The sequence below is a fragment of the Crocodylus siamensis genome, chromosome 1 (genome assembly GCF_052110815.1).
Source record: "Crocodylus siamensis isolate JL-2025a chromosome 1, ASM5211081v1, whole genome shotgun sequence".
NCBI classification, from domain to species: domain Eukaryota; kingdom Metazoa; phylum Chordata; order Crocodylia; family Crocodylidae; genus Crocodylus; species Crocodylus siamensis.
Window position 1 is genome coordinate 307,307,947 of NC_143395.1, and position 19,902 is coordinate 307,327,848.

At 37.9% G+C, this 19,902-nt stretch overlaps 1 protein-coding gene across 3 annotated transcripts in view; it reads right to left on the bottom strand.

Moving 5' to 3' along the window:
* Window positions 1–2,726: 2,726 nt before the first annotated feature.
* Window positions 2,727–19,902, bottom strand: part of ARHGEF7 (Rho guanine nucleotide exchange factor 7) — a 182,107-nt gene continuing 164,931 nt past the window's right edge. For all 3 annotated transcript variants that reach the window (XM_090022132.1, XM_090022123.1, XM_090022142.1), the window contains 3 exons: window positions 10,483–10,582; window positions 9,760–9,814; window positions 2,727–4,082 (listed from right to left, as the gene is read on the bottom strand). In XM_090022132.1, coding sequence (XP_089878258.1) covers window positions 3,960–4,082; window positions 9,760–9,814; window positions 10,483–10,582 — 278 coding nt within the window. In that variant the 3' untranslated portion in view covers window positions 2,727–3,959. The remainder of the gene's footprint in view (window positions 4,083–9,759; window positions 9,815–10,482; window positions 10,583–19,902) is intronic.

A 19,902-nucleotide genomic window follows, 5' to 3' on the forward strand; every position in this document is an offset into this window, starting at 1 on the left:
ATTGCCACACCTCATCCTTTCTTAGTGTGATAATTATCAAATGCACTGATATACAGGTATCTGCCGTACAGTCACAGTTTCATGATTTCTTTTTCCTGTTTGGTATATTCCCACCCTTCCATTTCTCTTGTGTTACCAAGTTATTCATTTTGCTATCATCAAAAACATCATGTGAAAATCTCTTTAAAAAAAAAACAGAATTGAATTAAAAATTAAAATTTGATCTTCCGTCATCAAATATAACTGTATAGGCAGAGACCTAATGAATATTCCTTCATATTTAAATCATACACCACACACTAGATGAAATGTAACACTTCATTGCATACGAAAAAAATCATTGTTTAATTACAACACTGTAGCATAAACATAGTAGTAGTCAATATCAGAGCATTATCTGTGACATCTACACTAAACTTGCATTCTCCACAATTATTGTAAATGGACATCCTAGGTTCCTAAATGATCGGCATTAAAAAGGTTTATACAAAGGTAGTCAGTTCTTTAAGATGTCATATGGCAAGACAAACAAGCACACATCATTAAATACACAGAAATGTTATGCTACATTTTGAACAGCTTAGAACTGAAAAGTGCTTCACATCTCTAGGATAAGAAATGGCTTCAGCTCCTCATCCCTAAATGATGACAGCAAAAAAATCCCACAACAACACCACCACCACTTTGATAGGTTAAATACACAGTGCCCCATTTATCCATGTTTAGATAACGTTCCCAATTCAGGTTACAAGGTTTACAGTTTATATACAACAAATTTTGAAATAAAAAAGTTATGTAGATATTTATTGGTTCTGAAGATCTGAATCTTGCTCTCTCTACTACAGGTTAAGGACAAAAAAGGCTACATACACTGCATCAACTTTTTCTTTAAAAAATGCCCTCTTCCAAATCAATTTTGAACAACAGGCTGTTAAACCAGTTATTAACTGTTTAATTCTAATAATTTAAGGCATATTCAGTAAGATATTGGTACTGGGATACTATCAGAAATGAGAAGTCATTAGTTACCACATGTACTAAGTGTCAGCAAATTTATACTCTACACTTTAAAATACAACATAAAGATCATATTATGACAGAAGCTGTTCCTGAGTTAAAATTTGTTCAAGACTAAGATTAAAATACTTTCCTTTTACATTTTTCCTCTGGAATGTTTGTATGAACAAGAGAAAATGAGAATGTGCACTGAAATATAAGCTGAACAAACCACTTAGATTTCAATGTTTGAACTTAAAAAGTTCCACACACCTGAAGAAAACTCAACATTTTTAACAATTAAACAAGTAAACTTTTCAGGCCCAGAAGTTCTAATAAGTATTGAGTTTTTCTGAAAGCTCAATTAACACACCCCAATTGGTTGTCTTTTAAGCAAGTCTACTTCTTAATGACTCTGGGGAGACCAATGAGAAAATTTGAGAGCATAAAGTTAAGTCCCTAACTCTTCACCTAGATGGACATTTAGGGCATTTATACAGGGACCTTTTAGTTCTCCAACACACAGAGATCTACTCCGCATGGGAGCAGACACACTGCGCTGCATCACATACAGTTGTATAAACGCCAGAATGTACGTCAGCATGGAGAAAATGGTGGCAGTGCGTTTTTGAACTAAAGCACCTCCAAGATGTGTTAGTTCAAAAGCGCACTTCCATTATTTTATTTGCACTGATGCGCATTTTGCCACTTACACAAGTGTAAGCGTCACAGGACCAGGCACTTTTCAAAGTGCCCAGTGCTGCGGCGCTTGCATATGTAAAAATGCCCATAGGTGTCAAGGAGTCCATTTGAATCTCTACAATTCAGGCTTGCAAGCTGTAAGATGAATCCCACTATTTTTAAAAGGTTAATATTCTTACCCTACTCCTTAAACAAAAACACCTTCTATCTTTTTTCTCAGCAAATCAATTTTAAAAGTAGCTTTCCATCAGAGAGAAACTAAATTAAGTACGACAATTTATTTTGTCTTAATGTCTTAGACACAATTGAGCAAGTTTTAGGCAGTTGTTTAGGTCACAGTTTAAAATTAGGTATGCTTTATTCAATCAGTACTATATCTGTTTCACTTAAGTCAGTCAAATAACTTGAGTATATAGCTGGTCATGCTACAGTTCCACCTCTCTCTCTCTGGACAGTTGGAAAAAAACACAAATGGCTGGAATACATTGTTTAAAGGCAAGGAGAATGCACCTCAAATAACGTAATGACTAAAATGGAACAAAACTGTGTCTTCTAGGGCTCAGTCCCAAATTTACTTAAATCAATGGCAGTATAACTATTACAGGCTGTAGATTAGACAAAAAGGGTGCACCATAAAAACCAATATGCAATACTGTAGCATTTTCTACTCTAAATTCAGAAAAACACTGCAGTTACTACATGCATAAGGACCTGGGGAATTAATGTATTTAATGATGCTCACAGTATGCATTGTAGAACATCCAATCTGAGACCGCTTGAAATGACAACAACTGAGTGTAATGAACTAAGAAAAAAAACAGGTATTAAGTTACAAACCTTATTTCCAAATCTACTTCTGTTTGTTTGTTCTGGGATGAAAACAGTAATATAGCTTGTGTTTCCTGTAAGAAGGTAGGGATGGAAAGAATATTGTTCTACCAAGGGTGTTCTGAATATGTCCTGTATTATGGTAGAAAAACTAAATTCTGACTTTAGGTTGGCCTAGTTCAAATATCCTACACACAAAGGTTAGTCTAAAATTTTATTTTAATGGGTTACGGTGACCATAGAATAAATAGTACAATTTATTCACAAAATCTAAATTAGGACTCTTTTTTGCTTTGACAAAAACTGATAAAACGGTATGTTCCATTAAATTATCAGCTAGCTGTATGTTTACGTACATGCACAACAGTAGAAAATGTAGTACATGAACACCTAAAAATTACAGTCATTATAAAAACAGGCAAGTAAATCAGTATTTAATTGGCCAAAATAGTGTTGTATATTAGTGCTCCATACAAGTGTAAATAAATACAAGTCATGGCCCAGTAGAAATTAATTTTAAATAAAAATGGTGTCAATCCACAATTTTTTTTATTTAATACTGTTTTTTTATAAAAAGTATTGTAAACTGTTTTTAATGCTTGCACAGACATAAATAATGTTAAATGATTTAAATACACTGATCAACAGGAGAACAGGGTTTGAAGAATAGTGTATGTGATAAGTATGGTACTTTAAGACAAACCTACAGATAATACAGAAAGAACTTTGATTTTAGGCGAGTGTATTGCCATCATTTCTAACACTTGTGACCATTATAATAATAAAAGGAAGGGGGAAAAGTATGAGATGTGCAAGGATTTTTGGCAGGTGACATCTTTTATTGGACCAACTGCGTAGCTGGGATAAAGACAGACAAGCTTTTGGATGTAGGGCATTCTATTTCAGGCCCTGCATTCAAACGCTTGTCTATCTTTATCCCAACTACGCAGTTGATTTGATAAAATGTCACCCCCAAAAAATCCTTGCGTCTCTCAATTCCTGGACCATCATGGCTACAACATCAATCTGACACTACCTGAAAAAAAATATAACATTGTATCAGCTCTGATACATCAATCACTCATGCATTCAAAATTACAGATATTTACAAGAAAAATACATATTTAAAATAAAAAGCCACTGAAAACATGGACTTTTAGTCAGGTGCTGCACTTTATGCAAAATGAGGTAATTTAGAGGCAAACAAATTCAGTTTAGTAGATTTCAGGATCTATGGTCTCCACACCTAACAGTATAGACTGCTTCAGTGAATAGTTTGACTGCTTCTATATATTACAAGCGAGAAAAAAATCACTAGATCCAGTTAGATTCTGCTGTGTAGTACTCTTGATGCAACACTGACCTAGTGTCAGAAGGCTTCCCAGCTTGGTTTGAAACTGATCTTTCAATAGAAAGAAACAATGATCAATTAGTTATAAATTGGTTTCATCCCAAGACGGATCATTCATATTCTTTAAAACTTTCCTAACAAGCTTTTCCAGGTCCTTGCGAGCTCTTTGCTCTTCTTCTAATGATTTCTTCATCTTCTTGTTATCCTGTTAAACAGAGGACAGAGACTATGAACTTTTTTCATCTATAAACACCAAAATGTTTGCTGACAAATTAAGGATCATGAGGGCCTTTCTAAGTAAAAGTCTGCTATTGAATTTGCTACGGCCAAATATACATTATTTTGTATTATACATATTTAGTTTTCAAAAATTAATTACATAATTTGGCACAAGGAAACAGAAATGTCTAATGGAAACTAGATGTAAGAAGGGCGTTCAAAGCATACCAGTGTTAGTAAAATGTATCCATAATCAAGTATAAGGAAAATAAAATAAGACCATAACAACCACAAGCTCTCTTTAAGAATATCTTATACCTAGAAGCTCTTCAAGGCTCTTACCCATAACTAGTTCTACAATCACAGAGCGACTTATAAGTTCACAATTGCTTTAGAGAGTGCCTTGCTTCAAAAGCTTGTCTAACTTTAAATCTCAACTATGCAGTCAGTCCAGTAAAAGATATCACCTACAAAAAATCCTTGCCTCTTGCATAATTCCTGAATCATCACACCTACAACACCACTCCAACAGTAACTTTAAATCGAGAACGGACGTACTGGTTAGGATATTGTCAGGATATTGTCACAATAAAGATTGGTGGAGACTTTCAAACTAGAACTTCCTTTGGCCTAGAAGACCAGGAAACACTTAGCAAGTTGGTCTCTTGACTTTAAAATCCATCCCTTCCTTACCTGCAAATTGTCCAGTTGAATTAACCTTTAGATAATATGAACAGCCCATAAGGCTGAGGCAGCAACCAATTTAATAGATTTCATAGACATTAGGGCTGGAAGGGACCTTGTAAGATCATTGGGTCCAGGCCCCTCCCCAAGGGTCAGGAAAATATTTCATATTTGGGAATGAAAGCAATGACACAGACTTCTACTTACAATCACTAAGGGATTTGCAGGAACTGATATGCAGGCATTTGTCTTATGGATTGATTGCTGTTGTATAAACAAATGCAGCTTGTTTGATGTTTTTGTCTTAACTGGGTTATATTTTTAATGGTCTACTGAAAATATCTGTAGCCTATGATAAGCGTTTTTATGCACTGAAATCAGCATAAATTAGTATTTTTATACAGCAATAGCTATATATCAGGGTACACATTTAAGAAGCGACCAGGTATCAGGTGTGCGCAAAGTGTCTAGTATTCACTGCAGATTCAGGGGACAGTGATTCGATTCGGTGATACGAATCATTGTCCTGATTTGATTTAGCCAAATTTTATTTGGAGATTTGGCTCCTGCCAAATCTCCGAAATCAGCCAGGCCCATCCCAGCACTGGCAGCCCCTCCCATCCCAGCTCCTGACATTTATTTTAAAAAAAATCCCTGACTCAACAGGTGCTGCCGGGCAGGGGGCAACCCCCATTGCCCCCCACTGCACTGGGGACTCTGCATGAGCCCTCCCAACCCCCCCCCCCATGGCTGCCCGCCCGCTGCGGCTCAGGCCCTTTAAGAAAAAACAAAAAACCCCCAGACTCACCGCTCCTGCCAGCGGGGGGCAATCTCTGCTGCCCCCCGCTACATGGGGGGCTCTGTACAAGCCCCCTGAAGACCCAAGGCTGCTGCAGGAGTGTTAAGCACTAGGGCTTTTCTTTAAAGGGCTGGAAGCTGGGGCTGGCAGGGCACCTGTAGGGGGCTGGGGGAGGTCAGGGGGGCTCATGCAGAGCCCCCACCATGCAGCATGAGGCAGTAGGGGGCAGCAGGGATCACCCACCTCCCAGCAGCACTTGGTGAGCACCAGGGCTTTTCTTTAAAGGGCTGGGAGCTGGGGAGGGCAGGGCACCCATGGGGGGGCAGAGGGAGTAGGTGGGGGTCAGGGGGCCTGGGGGAGCAGGGGCCCCCCCATGGTCCCCTCCCCTCCCCACCCCCAGTACTTACCAGCTGCAAGTCGGCTGCAGCTCCCTGCTGCAGCCACTGGGGACTGTCAGAATCAAAGCTCTCCAAATCTTTTCCAAAGATTCAGAGAGCTTTGAAATCGATTTGGACCTTTTAATTGGTCCCTGATTAGATTTGGATTCATGATCCAAAGCTTCACACAGCCCTACCAAGTATGTATTCTGCGGAGACGGTAAGAGAGATGCACGTTATGTGCAACCATACAGTTGGATCAGGTAAAATTACAAAAAATCTGTTTTGTAGCATACAGGCAAATATTCCAGCTAACATGTTTATGGGCCCAGGATATATAACCATTTATTTATTTTATATACTGGAAAAAAGAGGCAAATGCAATGGCTTTTATGTATGAGGCTGGGCAGTAATGGACAACTGGCTCAAACAGACTGGATCCCATGCATCAGTCTTTCTTTTAAGTACCAACAGGAACATTCATTTAACAAGGAGACCAGCTATATTTTACCTTGCCCTTCTAGGAGGAAGTAGACAAAAGTAACTGCTAATTTAAGTAAGTATACAGGCTTGGTATGGTTAGTTATTCTGGCAAAAAGAAACAACAGACAAAAGCACTAGAGCAGCAAGGACTCATCTAGCTTTAGCTGTTCTTAATAATAAGTCTATTCATACAATGCATCTACTTTTCTTTAACAAGGCTTTACTAAAGCACTGGCCAGACCAGGCCTTACCAGCAAACCTGACCAACATCTGAACTTCTTACATAAAAAAAACAAACTCGGTATGTGGACCAGTTGCGTATTCCCACCAAAAGATGGGAGGGGGAGAAGGTGATACAAGAATAATTCTAGTACCAGGATGAAAAGGCTAGAATGAGAAGACTAGGTAAGAATGTAAAAAAGCCCCTGCCACAGAACAATTTGAGATATTCAAGATGCAGATTAAATACAACACAGTTTGTTTTGATCATTGTATAAGGGGAATTGGGAAGCAGGGAAACTTTTGTAGCAGCCTTGGGAAGCCTGAATAGTGCTGTGCCAACTATTCTGTCACAGGTAAAATGCCTTAACTCCTGGTCTGATGTACTTGTTAGGACAGAATATGTTAACGCTGTGCTTGTAAACAAAAAACTCGGTCTTTGCCATGGAACTGAGTCTGCGATCATTCTTTAAAACAAGATTGGTGTAAGGAACCTCTGGATGAAACATTCGCCACATCACAGTTCCTGGCACTTCAAGACTGACAACAAATCAATAACACCCTGCCAGGATAACAGCAACGAGGGTGCTGATAACGCACGTGTGCGTGCGTGTGTAGAGAGAGACACACATCAAGACAGAGCTATCGAGAGAGAGATGTTCCAATCAAAATAATTACTAGCCTAGGTTATCTACCAAGATAAGCAACGTGTGCACAACAAAGTCCCAGGTCTGCAAAACCATCATGTGCGAGTGGTTCCATTTAACTCAGTAGGATACTCAGTACTGAGCACTTTACATGTAGCACACATTAGTCACTGGCTAGATACAAATATTAAATTTCTACCAGAATAAAATTTCTTTCAGTAGAAAAACACCCTGAGAGCTGGACTGTACAGGTGTTCCTCCATCCCCAGGTCTGGAGAGCTTCACTGACAAACTCTCCAACCAGCAGACACTTAGAGGGCTGCTCCCTGGGCCACCTCACTTTTAGGGGAGCCCATTAATTGACAGCCTGGCCTGAGAAAGGGGTAGACTGTCAAGTGACAGTTGACAGCTGCAGAAAAGCAGCGTGCTACACAGTAGGGTGCCCACCCCAGGAGAATGCGCCCCTACCACTCCACCCCACCAACCAGGTTGATTCAGAAGTGCAGGGAGAGGGGCAGAGGGAGCACTAGGTTGCCACAGTAAGGCTCTGGGAACCTTCAAGGCAGGGGTACAGAAGCCTGCCTTGCTGCCCTGTACTGTTCTGGGCTGACTCAGAGGTGGGGACATTTTGCTGTAGAGGAAGCAACGAAAAGCCAACGCAGCCAAGAGCAAGGCATGTTGAAGTTTCCCCAAGCCAAACTCCTGGCCTCTCCAACTTTTAAACTGCTGCACTCATCTCCCAGATGAGGCAAAGGAAAGCCAATGGAGTTGAAAGCCAGGCTTGCATGCTCACCTGCCAGCTGAGTTTTCAATCACCACCCCCACCTCTCAGCAAAAGGGTGGGTGGGAGAAGAGTGGGGAGAAGGAGGGGTGGGGGACATGTGCAAGCTGGCAGGAGGCAGTAGTCCCTAAACTAGGTTCCTGGCAATCACACAGAGGGAGTGCTGTGATAATTCCCCTGCCTGCTTCTCACACTAGGAACTCAGGGCATTTATAGATGTGCTCAGGGATACCAGGGGAAAGAGAGGTTCTATTAGCACAGCTCTGAAAACCATGCTAATTAAAGCACCAGTAGTGTCATGGGTACCAGTGTCTCCACACTGAAAAATGGCAATGGGGCACTTTAAAGCTTGAATGAGCTTTAGTTTAAGAGCACCCCACTACCAGTTTTCAGCACAGGGATACAGATGCACATGATGCTGAAGTCTACTGGACCATGGTAATTACCACAAAGTCTTGGGAAGGCACGGCAGACTTCCCTCCAGCTCCACTCCTCCTGGTCCCCAGATGGCCAGGTTCCTAGTAGGAAGTCCCAGAAGCAATTTAACCCTGGCTGTTTCTAGATTCTCTTCCCCCTCCACACTGGCCATTTTTGCTTTGAAAGAAAAAGCTTGAAAGTCTGGACACTTTTCTTCTACTGGGAGAACACCAATACTCCTGATAGAAACTGAACAACTGTATATAGCCATTATTATTGTTTAGCATTCATATTATAGCTCAGCTCGTGGATCTAAGCCTTAATATGCTAGACACAAGGCAATGAGGTAAAGCATTTTGCTGAATCCAGCCTATTGTCCGATTCCAGTTACACCAGTGCAAGCTCATTTACTTTGAATGTAAATAAATGAGGACTGACAACATCCACTACTTGACTAAATATTTGTAGCTATATACATTTCTGCATAGTTGGCCACCCTTTACTTTGTACCAAAGGACTTATATGTTTGCTGATTTCTTCAAGTTTCCACATCCTTTTTTATCTGTAAAGTTAAGCATTGAAAACATGTGCTTCCATGCTAAGAAAGCAGTTGCACATTTCATACTATTTACCTTTGGGAAATCTACCAGATGTTTCACTTATATAATGAATTAAAAAAATCTGTGCTTTGTGGTTCTTAAACAGAGGCCGAGAGAAAGGATATAAATCAATGGGCTGGAGTGGATCCAAACTCATGTACAAATGCAGACAGGCATAGCCAGCTCATTGAGCATGTGGGAGAAGATGATGTTGGTGAGAGGAAAGGATGGCCTTCCTGAAGCAGTGTTAACTCCACTCTAGCAGCAGCAGCAGCCCTGTAGCCAGGTTCCCTAAGAGCCAACCTTGGTACCCTGTTTGCTCCCACCAACCCCCCCTTGATACATATATAGCGGGTAGAGGCTTGTAGCTGCTGTGACAGACTCCCTGGGGGTAGGAACACCATTCCACTTGCCCCCCTTGCCTCGGCCCACCCCCCCAGATACATCACCGATTGGAATGGTCTGACAATTATAGCCAATCTCTGAAACTTATGCTTTTCTTGTGTGTTCATTATTTGCCTTGATTTTCTGAATATCCACTTGGACTAACCACCTCAGATTCTAAATTGAAATATATATCCCATTGAAAAATAGCAAATTTCACAAATTTAATAATCATGCCTGGTGTTAAGTACAATATATGTATTATTTACCAACCTGTCTTAGTTCCTGTACTTCATCCTTTAATGCATATACTGTGTCAACAAGGCTTCTAAAATAAAAATATTAAGAACCATTACAATACTTTCATTAAAGGTAAATGGATTATTTAGCAGATTTATAGAGTATAATCAAAAGACATTAGTACCATTAACATAAAAGCCAATCATTATGAATGGGAGTAGCAAAAGAATCAGTAACTCCTCAAACCTTTGGATTGTACTATCCCTTGCTATAGGACATCTCAATTCCAATATAAGCTCTATAACAGAATGATGTGTCAAAATATACAGCATGATTCATGCCACTGTATTTTTCAACACACTGTGGATCTCTAGAAAGTTGTATGTTATAAATACTAAATGGGTATTATAAATTAAAGTCACAAACTTAAAAGTAGCCTGAAAAGTGAGAACATAAGAAAACACCTAGTTCCCTGGTCATACAGGGAAATGCAAAAAAACTTAATTCCCAACTGACCCAGAAAGAAGAGGCATCATCAAGAAAAGAAAGAAAAAGAGTAAAAACAGTTAAAAGCCAGTCAAATACATGAAATGGGGCTGGCAATTAATCCTCTGGACAACCAGCAAAGAATTCCACTAATGCTAGTCTTAAACTTATTGCGACTAAGTAAAATGCTAAACAGCCAAGTGTAAAACCCAAATGATTTTTTCTGTGAAAGTCTGAAGTTTTAATCCACCATTCATTAGAAATGCTTACTTTTCTTCTATAACAGTCTGGCCATTACTTTTTGTTTCTTCTACAATAATCTTCTCTTCCTCTGGAAGCAGCACTTGGGGAGTAGATTCTTTACGAGAACCTGTTACCAAAAAAAACACACATTGCAAAATCAACAACATGCAAACAATAAGAGATATTCTGAAAGAGATTATTTTATATAACTGCCTGACATACTTATGAACAGAGCATTTTGCTTCAAGGTTTTTCTCTCCTGAACACCAGCTTTAACTAACTAATTTAACAATGTTTTTCAATAGGCTCTGGATTTAAAAAAAAAAAAAGAAGAAATAGGTCAGAACTCCCTTTTTTTTTTTTTTACTGGTGATGGAACTCCTCAGTGTAGCCCATGGTCCTGCTGTACCAAAACCAATCAAGGCACAGTACAATATATAGCTCTCTAAACATATAAGTTCTATGTGAATTCATGAAAATCAAGTAAATAACAGATTTGTATCTTTATCCATATATTTAATTCTAATTAAAGTCTTTGGATCCAATTCTGGTCTCCTTTATACTAGCATAAATCCAACTATGTATTTATCTAATTGACATAAATCCAATTACTCCAATGAAACAAATGGTTTTGCTAGTGCGAATCAGCTAGAAGAACAAATTGTTGAATGTATAATTTATGGGGCACACATGAGATCAATTCCATACAAGTGGAAGAGGAACAGGAAGAAATAATTCCCCTCCCCCACAAAAAACCTACAGTCCTCAAATTCATACAAGTTTTACATATACAAACATATAGATAAAAGTATGTCAATTAGATAGCTATAGATATATCTATATATTTAGTTTGATGCTTTTTACTCATAATAAACTACAACCAAATTAAGTTAACTAAAACAATTACACAGAGTACATATTTTTAAAAGATACATTTTTAAGTTTTAGAGAACTGGCGTTACACCAAATTCAAAACATCAGCAGATTTTCCTACGTACATTTTTACTATCATTACAAATTTATACTTCTGTTCGATAATTTCTGTAAATTATGAAGTGGTTCTAATTAAGACTGTACTTCTTTGGGGGCAGGTGTGCTTTGCAGCAAATTGTACTAGAAGTGAAAGCTAATTAGGCTGCAACAAATTATTACCTAAAAGATTTGTAAATGAAGTGCTGCTGAAGCATTTGATCAGAATCTATATATTTGGCAAAATAAAGTAGATAAAGAGTTGGAACTGTTGCATATTTACTCCAAAATGGTATTTTTTAAATGATATACAATTCCAATTCATTATTATGGTTTTCCATTAACTTGGAACATCTTGATTTTTGCATGATTTGAGATTACACCCAATAAATACGCATTGTTGGAAGCAGCTATGGTTGCTAGAAATTAGTCAGTTCTTGATGACCAGCTGCTTCATTACATCATTGCCTTTCCTTCATAGTTGTTAACAAAACAATCTCTAAACAAGTGAAAGAAAAAAAGTGAACCCAATGAAAGATATGAAGTCAGAACCTTTGCAATCAAACTTTTCAAGAACCATTCAGTCAACAGCAAAAAAACAGAACGCTGCCTACTGACAAACATAAGCTATCCTAGTGAGGAAAAATAATTTAAGGGAGAGTTTTAGATCCTTAAAACTGTCATACATCATAAATAGGGAAAACGTTTTGAAAGTTTGTACAATAAGAAGGTAATGGGTTGAATCATGACAATTTTGAAGTTCTTAATGGGGGGGTGAAAGTTATTTCTGTACTTGAGTTGTCCATCAGAACTTCATACAGTGCAAAATTATCTGTCTGGTGCATGTTACAGTTGATTGACTAACAAGCAGGGAAATATGTCTGTAGGCTGCCCTAGGAGACTGAGCTAAAAATGATTGTAAGAAGCTAGTTAATGAACTGTTGGCACTTAGTATCAGAACTCAGGACCCAAACTCAGCTCCAAGCACCTTAACAGAAAACAAATTTGACCTGAGAAAGCAAAACATCTTGTGCTTTTCTCCAGTGATTCTCTCAGCCAACTGGACCATTATATAGCATTTTATCTCCATACAGAGCAGCATACAATTCTCTTTGCCAGAGGTAAAGTCATACTAATACAAAGTCCTTACAGGGGTGTGCGTGTATATATACACAGTTATAACATTTTCTTTTTTTTTTTTTTAGCTGCCCTCTTTATGCTATCCCAATATTATACGAGCACACATACACATTGACACATGTATACGATATGCATGTATATCTCTATATACTACATATATACATATACAAAAATATAAGCTAATGCATAGATAATCAAAATTGAAGGCATCTCCTGCCAGTGATGTAGAATGTTTAAGCACAATTTTATAAAAAGAAAGCTATCATAAAAATGCCCTATGTAATATACTATGTAGACAGACACATCGTTTGTGTAAAATGAAACTTTGTATTTTACTGATCTTTTCATGCCACATGAAAATACTGAGAGTATGCCACTGTCACTCTTGCTGCACTGACAGGCTTAGTAATACTTTTTCAGTATTATCCACTGCACAATTTTCACTGCTCTGATCTCAGATGAAATTAGCTTGTTCACCACTAAGAAAAAATATTTTCATTTTCTCATGTTCTTCTTGCACTTCATGGGCTCTTGCTAATAGCCTACTAGAAATAAAAGGATATCAAAGTAGCATTTTTCATCTTACACTGAGACCTTCATTAGGCAGATTTGCACAGTATATGCAAAATGGATACATTTAATATGACAATATAAAACAGAACAACTCAATTCTAACCTGCTTTATTACCCTGCTGACCCTTACCAATAGCATAGCTGTTATTCAAATGAAGAAAGAGTAGACCGGCACATTATTATTTTATTATTATTCAATGACCTATTCAAATGCTCAGCTATACAGAGGTTGCTATATTTAGTTGCTAAGCACGCATGTAAAAATCAGTCAAATTTCCTTAAAGGAGTGGGAGTGCTTAAATTCCTTGCACACTTAAAAAAAAATAACATTCCAAGGGTGACAGGCTATGAAGATACCACATAATATAGCACCCATATGGCAGTCCAGGAGACAGGCAACTTAAAACAGGGTCTCAGAGCTGCCTAAATTAAGTCAAGAGCCCTTCCAGGTCCCAGAGCAGTGCCAGATCAGGATGATCTAAAGGTAGCTTAATAGCCACTATCCTTACCCCAACACCGACAATTGGGCTGCACTACATAGGTCCTGTCTTTGCAGAAAATTTACTGTGCTTGGCAGCAGCACTTTCAAGCACACCACAGTATGCATGACAGAACATCTCAAATGGCAAGTAGCACAGCTGTGTCTGTGCACACCCATGGGTATACTAATTAGCATGGGGACAGGCTATGTAGTGCTAGCACTCAGCAGTGCTAACTAGCCCTTTCATATCATGGTACAGGTAGGGCTACTTGGCTTGCGGTTTAGGGAACAGCTGGCCCACCAAGCTGCAACATGCTAGCTGAAACTTAAATGTTTGTCTAAAGTTGTACTCATATACAGGCCTATGGAAATCAATGGGATTAAACACATGTCAGTACCATTACAGCCTTGCACTTTACAGGACTTGGTGTCATGTATAAAACATCCTTGATGTGATATTTTAGTCTGGGAGTAACAAAAAACTACAAATCACAAAACAAAAATGCCTTGAACTTCAAAGAGAGAAGCAAACACAAAAGGTACAGTACGAAAAAGGGGGAGAGGGAATTAGGGGAAAGCACATGAATAGTACATTACGAAGGCCATGCTTTTATAAAGAAAATACAAAAACAAAGACTCTGAAGCAAATAAAAACCATGTTTTTAGAAGTGTGAAGGAGTAAACTAAAATTGATGTCAAAGAAAAGTAACAATGGTGCATCTTCCTGGGCCCAACTCCAGCTGCAACACACACACATGGGCACACACATACACACATGCACGTGGGTAGAGATGAGATGGGAACATTCCTAAAACAAAAAAGTAATTTCAAAGATACACACGACTAAATGCTTAACAAGACCTTCAACACTGTCAGTTTGAGCTTTAAACAACAAAAAGCTGTGTTCAAATTAAAAACTGAAGTCAACTTTCATTAGGCAACCATTATGCAACAAAGTATGCAGGTCACATATAATTTAAATCATGGATGCTTAAAAAAACAAAACAAAAAACCCCCAGTGGGCAAATGGATTATCACATTTGGAACAAGCTGCAGATGATGAAACCATCCCATCCTGTCAAAGAAGTTACAATTAATCTCCGTCAAAGTATGGCAGGTGTTGCTATTGAGATGTTTGTCACGAAGTAAGGACAAATCCAGTATAAAACTGCACAAATGAAAAAACCAAAGAAAACAAGGAACTGAAAGTTCTCCCAAGATCTGTAACAACTGCCCACTTCAATAAGCAGACACAAACTTGTAACCAACTGCATACTTGCTTTCCCAGAACACAAGCTAAGGTAAGGTGGCTTTTATGCTTCTCACTAGCAATATCCTCCAAGGCAGAAGTGGAATTTGTAAACATCCACTGGGTAAGTGAAGTACAGGAGAGTAATATCAGCAGAGTTATTGTACTGTACCCAGAACTAGCACATCATGCAACAATACGGGAAACAATATAAGGGGCATATATCAAATCCCTCAGTGACAAACCAGTGCTTTTATTCACCAGTGACAAATACCTTCTAGGTACGTATTATCCATACTGGAGGGCATGTTCAGATATACCTGGAACATTCATAAAGCAAATACCCATAACATGAGATGCTAACCAGCTTACATGACAAGTGGCCAGTTGACCTCAGTCTAAAGCCAGCAGAACAGCACTCATGACTGAGCAAAATCTGTTCCTAAGAAAAAGGCAGAATGCAGATTGGAATCCATCACGGTCTCCACTAGTACTCAATGGCAACTATAACTGCACCTTCTCATTTGCCTTTCAAAAAGGGAGCAGGGTGCTCTTTTACAAGTCGTACATGCATGATCTCTCAGATCCATGATGCAGCTCTACTGCCTTAGAAGTTGCATCACAGTACACTCTGACCATGGGGTTTCACAGATAGTTAGGGGCTGGAAGGGATCTTGAAGATCATCTAGGCAGGAAGACGACTGGGGTTAGGTGACCCCAGCGAAGTCACTCTCACATGAGTTCATACAGTTGAAGGGGAGGAGGTTTGTAGGGAAGACTAATTCATTTCATGCTTACCTGATTACACTAAAAGAGGGGGAAAGAACAGCTGAGCACACTTTGTGTTAACCTAGGCCTAAACCGAGCAAATTAAAAATTCCACAGCTAACAGATACAAAATACTGTGGAGTTTAGAAATGGTGAATTTCAAGTACCAAATCTGGGGAATAATTTGGGGTTAATAGTGATGACTGGAATATACAGCTCTCACCATCCTCTTCATCTTTTTATATGTGCAACTGCAGAAGAGTGAGCAGTGAGAAGAGCAATGATCCATAACTATATGGTCTTCACATTACCTTCATGCAGTCTTGTTTCTACCTTTTTTTTTTTTTCTCCAAGAAAACTATCTTAATAGGATCCCTTTACAGGCTTAGAAATTCTTTTAACACAACTGCTAAGAGCCCTAAAGGGCTTGAGTTTAAAAGAAGGTCACAAAGATCCAGTTGGAGTTCAGATACCGCAAGCATATGCATAAATCAGGTAAGTACACACACTAACAGACAGTCAAGATATGCAATGGGCCATCTGAACAAGAGGTCTGGCATTTTCATGTGCAAGTCAGGCATGTCTGTGCAGTAACAAGAAAAGCTGCACTTCAATGTTCAACTTTGTACTGCATCAGTCAATTTAAAGTATTAACATGGATGAACACTATGGGCAAATCAGTATAATCACTGATGAAAATTCAATGAAATTCTATTTGTAGAGGGACACTAGAAATGGCATTTCTATTCCCTTTCCCTGTGTGCACTGAGTAACTAGTTACTCTTTTTAATTCTGGTAGCACTGTGGATGTGACAGGGGTAAGACAGCAAGCCCAGTTCTGTTCTTTCTTGTGCATCCGCCCAGTTGTTAAAGAGATTCCAAATGCAAAATCAAAAAAGTTCAGCCCACAACTCTATCAAACACCACCAGGAGGCTGCATAGGTGTGCTCAAGTTCAAAGGGGTCTGTAATGCATTGCCAGAGAGAGTGTGAAAAATGTTAGTGTGGGCAGTGATATGCAAGCACAAAAGAATGCAGTGGGGCTTTCAGATTCCTAATGCTGTAAACAGGGAAAACAACAAAACAAACAAAAAAGTTCACTTATAAAATGGTGTCATTTGGAATGGATTGAAATAAACATGAAGCCCCCAGTGGTCAGACTAGACACAATCTTGAAGATTCAGAGACAGAGGTAAAACTTCTGTAGAAAAGCACATTGCTATGATGTAATATCTAATAAGGGGCTTCCTACTTTGGGAAATAAACCATATGAAAACCTCTAAGAAAGAAAAATGAAGAATACACAAAACATACTTACTTTAGATTAGGAACTGTAAATATTTCCCTAATTGATATAAAAGCTCATTAGAAAAGATAATAGAAGAGAGTTGTTACATTAATAGTAAACTTTAGCACATTAGTGTTTCTACTAGAATGGATTATTTGTTCTTATCTTGGTCCTGACATACATATTCGGTCTTTTTAAGGTCACTCAAAAATGTGAATGACTTATACAGTAATACTACATATGTACTGAATATTCACTGTTTTCAATGGAAAAAAATTGCAACAAAAATTGCAGATGATTATACAAATGTAGCATTTAGGGTGTTAGAACTATACTTGCTTACTCTTTTTTGGTATCTGATAACCACTCCCACGAATACATTTTCAATCCAAGTTGTTTTTACTTGGTCTTAAAATTGCTACACACTTCTCAGTTACTACCTAGACTGTTCTGTTAGTGAGAATAAATTGCCAAAAGACATTGATTACACTTGCCATATGAAGAGGAAATACTGCTGTTTCCATAAAAGAAAAGGGGAAACACATACTATAGGTGACAATACCTTTGCAAAGTGAATGTTGAAAAAAGGAGTGAGAGAGCGAGCATAAGAGAGCTAGTGCACCCCACTCTCCACTCCAAAAAACAGCAGGAAATGGAACAATTTAGACTTGGGTCATCCGTCAAAGTACATCTATCTCAGTTACTATATACAGATGATAGATTATTACCTTCACTATCAAAGGTTTTCCTTATTTTAGTATTTGGCTTTCATTTTTATACTATTTTACACTATTTTCAGGGAAAAAGCCAAATAAATGTGAAATGTTAAGTTACATTGTCCTTTCTCCTGCATAATAATTGAAGTCACAGGCTAGCAAATGCAAAATTTATTTCAACTGTACATAACAGATGTCCTTTTTATATAAAACAAAACACTCAATTGGTATATGCAACCACAAACAATATGCATACTGTACAATACAATGCAACATTCAGCTATACATCCATTTTGAATTTTCAAAAGGCAGTCACCTACCAAAGATGGTTTCTCCCATTCACAAATGAAATGCACAATATATAGATTTTTAATATTTTACGTCACTATGTACACGTTACTGTGTTTTGACAAAATTATGCAAAACACACAATCAGTATAGCTTGGTGTCAATTTATGCGTAAATACTAATTTAATGGAAATACCATTTAAGCCATATGGAAAGGGGCTGACAATAGCTTAACCCTACTTTCTAATTCAGGTTTTCCATCCTTTCAGTATAATACTAACTGTACACATTTTTTTTTTAAAAACAGAATTGCATAAACATAAGGTACTATTATTACCATGACTAAAGTTCCACAAAAATAGAAACACTGAACCTTTGGACTGAATACCACCATTTTCACACTGGCATTTTTTAAGCTTGTTGTATTAATACTTTTGATCAATTCACAACATTTGGTGGGCCTGTAACATTGAAAACACTGAATGATTTTTAATTCTGTAGTGATGTTAGCATTCAAAAACATCATAACATAACATCATTCTGATTATATGATTTACCTGCTACAAGAATTAATGGTGGTAAACTGTCAAAGCTTTGGTGCATAGAAAGTCAATAAAATCTTCAGACCTGGGTAACAAAAACATTCTGTGTGATAAAGGAAAGTTCAAGTGCAGCAACTGTTTTTCAAACTCATATTTACAGTACATAATATATGTAACAGCTGTATTATGTAAATGAATAGGCATTTAACCAATGCAAAAAACAGTAGTTAACTGGAACACTATTGCTTTAAAAACAACAGGAAAAATGACCCACACTTTCTGCGTAAGTAGAAAGTGAATACTTTGTGTTTTTAAAGTAAAAATGAAGCTAAGTGGGCTTTACAGATGCTCAGCTGTCTGACAGCATAGAGTACATACGCCACATACTGGATTCCCATCAGCAATTTTCTTTTAGATAAAATTAAGTGCAACACATACATATACCTGGACACCAGGAGGATCAATCTAAGACTTGTATGATAGTGCATTTAAAAATCATCCCAACAGGCATTTTAACTTTCATTAGCTAGTTTTCCAATCCATCAATAGTGATAGAATACGAGTAGATTAGCAAACACTTTAGAACAGAAAGTTAAGTAACCAATGTGAAGAACTAATACAATTTCTCCACTCTGACATCCTTCTGGGCTTGTTCATGTTTAAACCATTAAATATTCAAGTTTACTTTTCTGCTTAAGTCACCTGCAAAACTGTCTTATTGCCTCAGGACTTGGAATCAATTCAATCATATTCCCAGACAGCAACAACTGTACCACACTTATCTTAATTGTTCATGCAGTGATACTGGAACACTGAGCACTGTACGATTTGAAGGAAAAAAACCACAGCACCCTGGAGTCCTAAGGAAAGCAAGTAAAATTACTGACCTTTTTTAGGGAAATGCTTTTTTCCCCCCAATGCTAATGTTAAGAAGGATTTAGAAAACAAGTATTTCAATTCCAGTTCTGTTAATTTCAATACAGAACACACGTTCCCCCAGTGATGTCACAGGTGCAGATTCAAAACCTTCAACTTCATATAATGCATCACATCCAGTTTTCTGCAAATCTAATATTACTCTGAATGAAGAGCTGGCTGCTGAAAATAAATGTGCTTATGAGAGAAATTACAACACACCATAAAATATCACAGACATCCAAACTGTGAAAACCAAAAGCCAAGTATTCTATTTCCAACAAACCAATTTAACCGCAATTATTCCTACAGTTCCAGATGCTGAACACTCAAGCTTTTTTAATGGGGACCCTTACAAATAGTTTGATTTTACCTGGAATTTTATTGGTTTGAAAAAGAATGATGAATGATTTGCTAACAACTGTGTGCATTTTAACAGCCAAATCAGCGTCTAAAACCTGGTGTTTTCCACACTATTGCATACAGGAAAGTGACAGCATAACTGCTGATAAAGTGAAA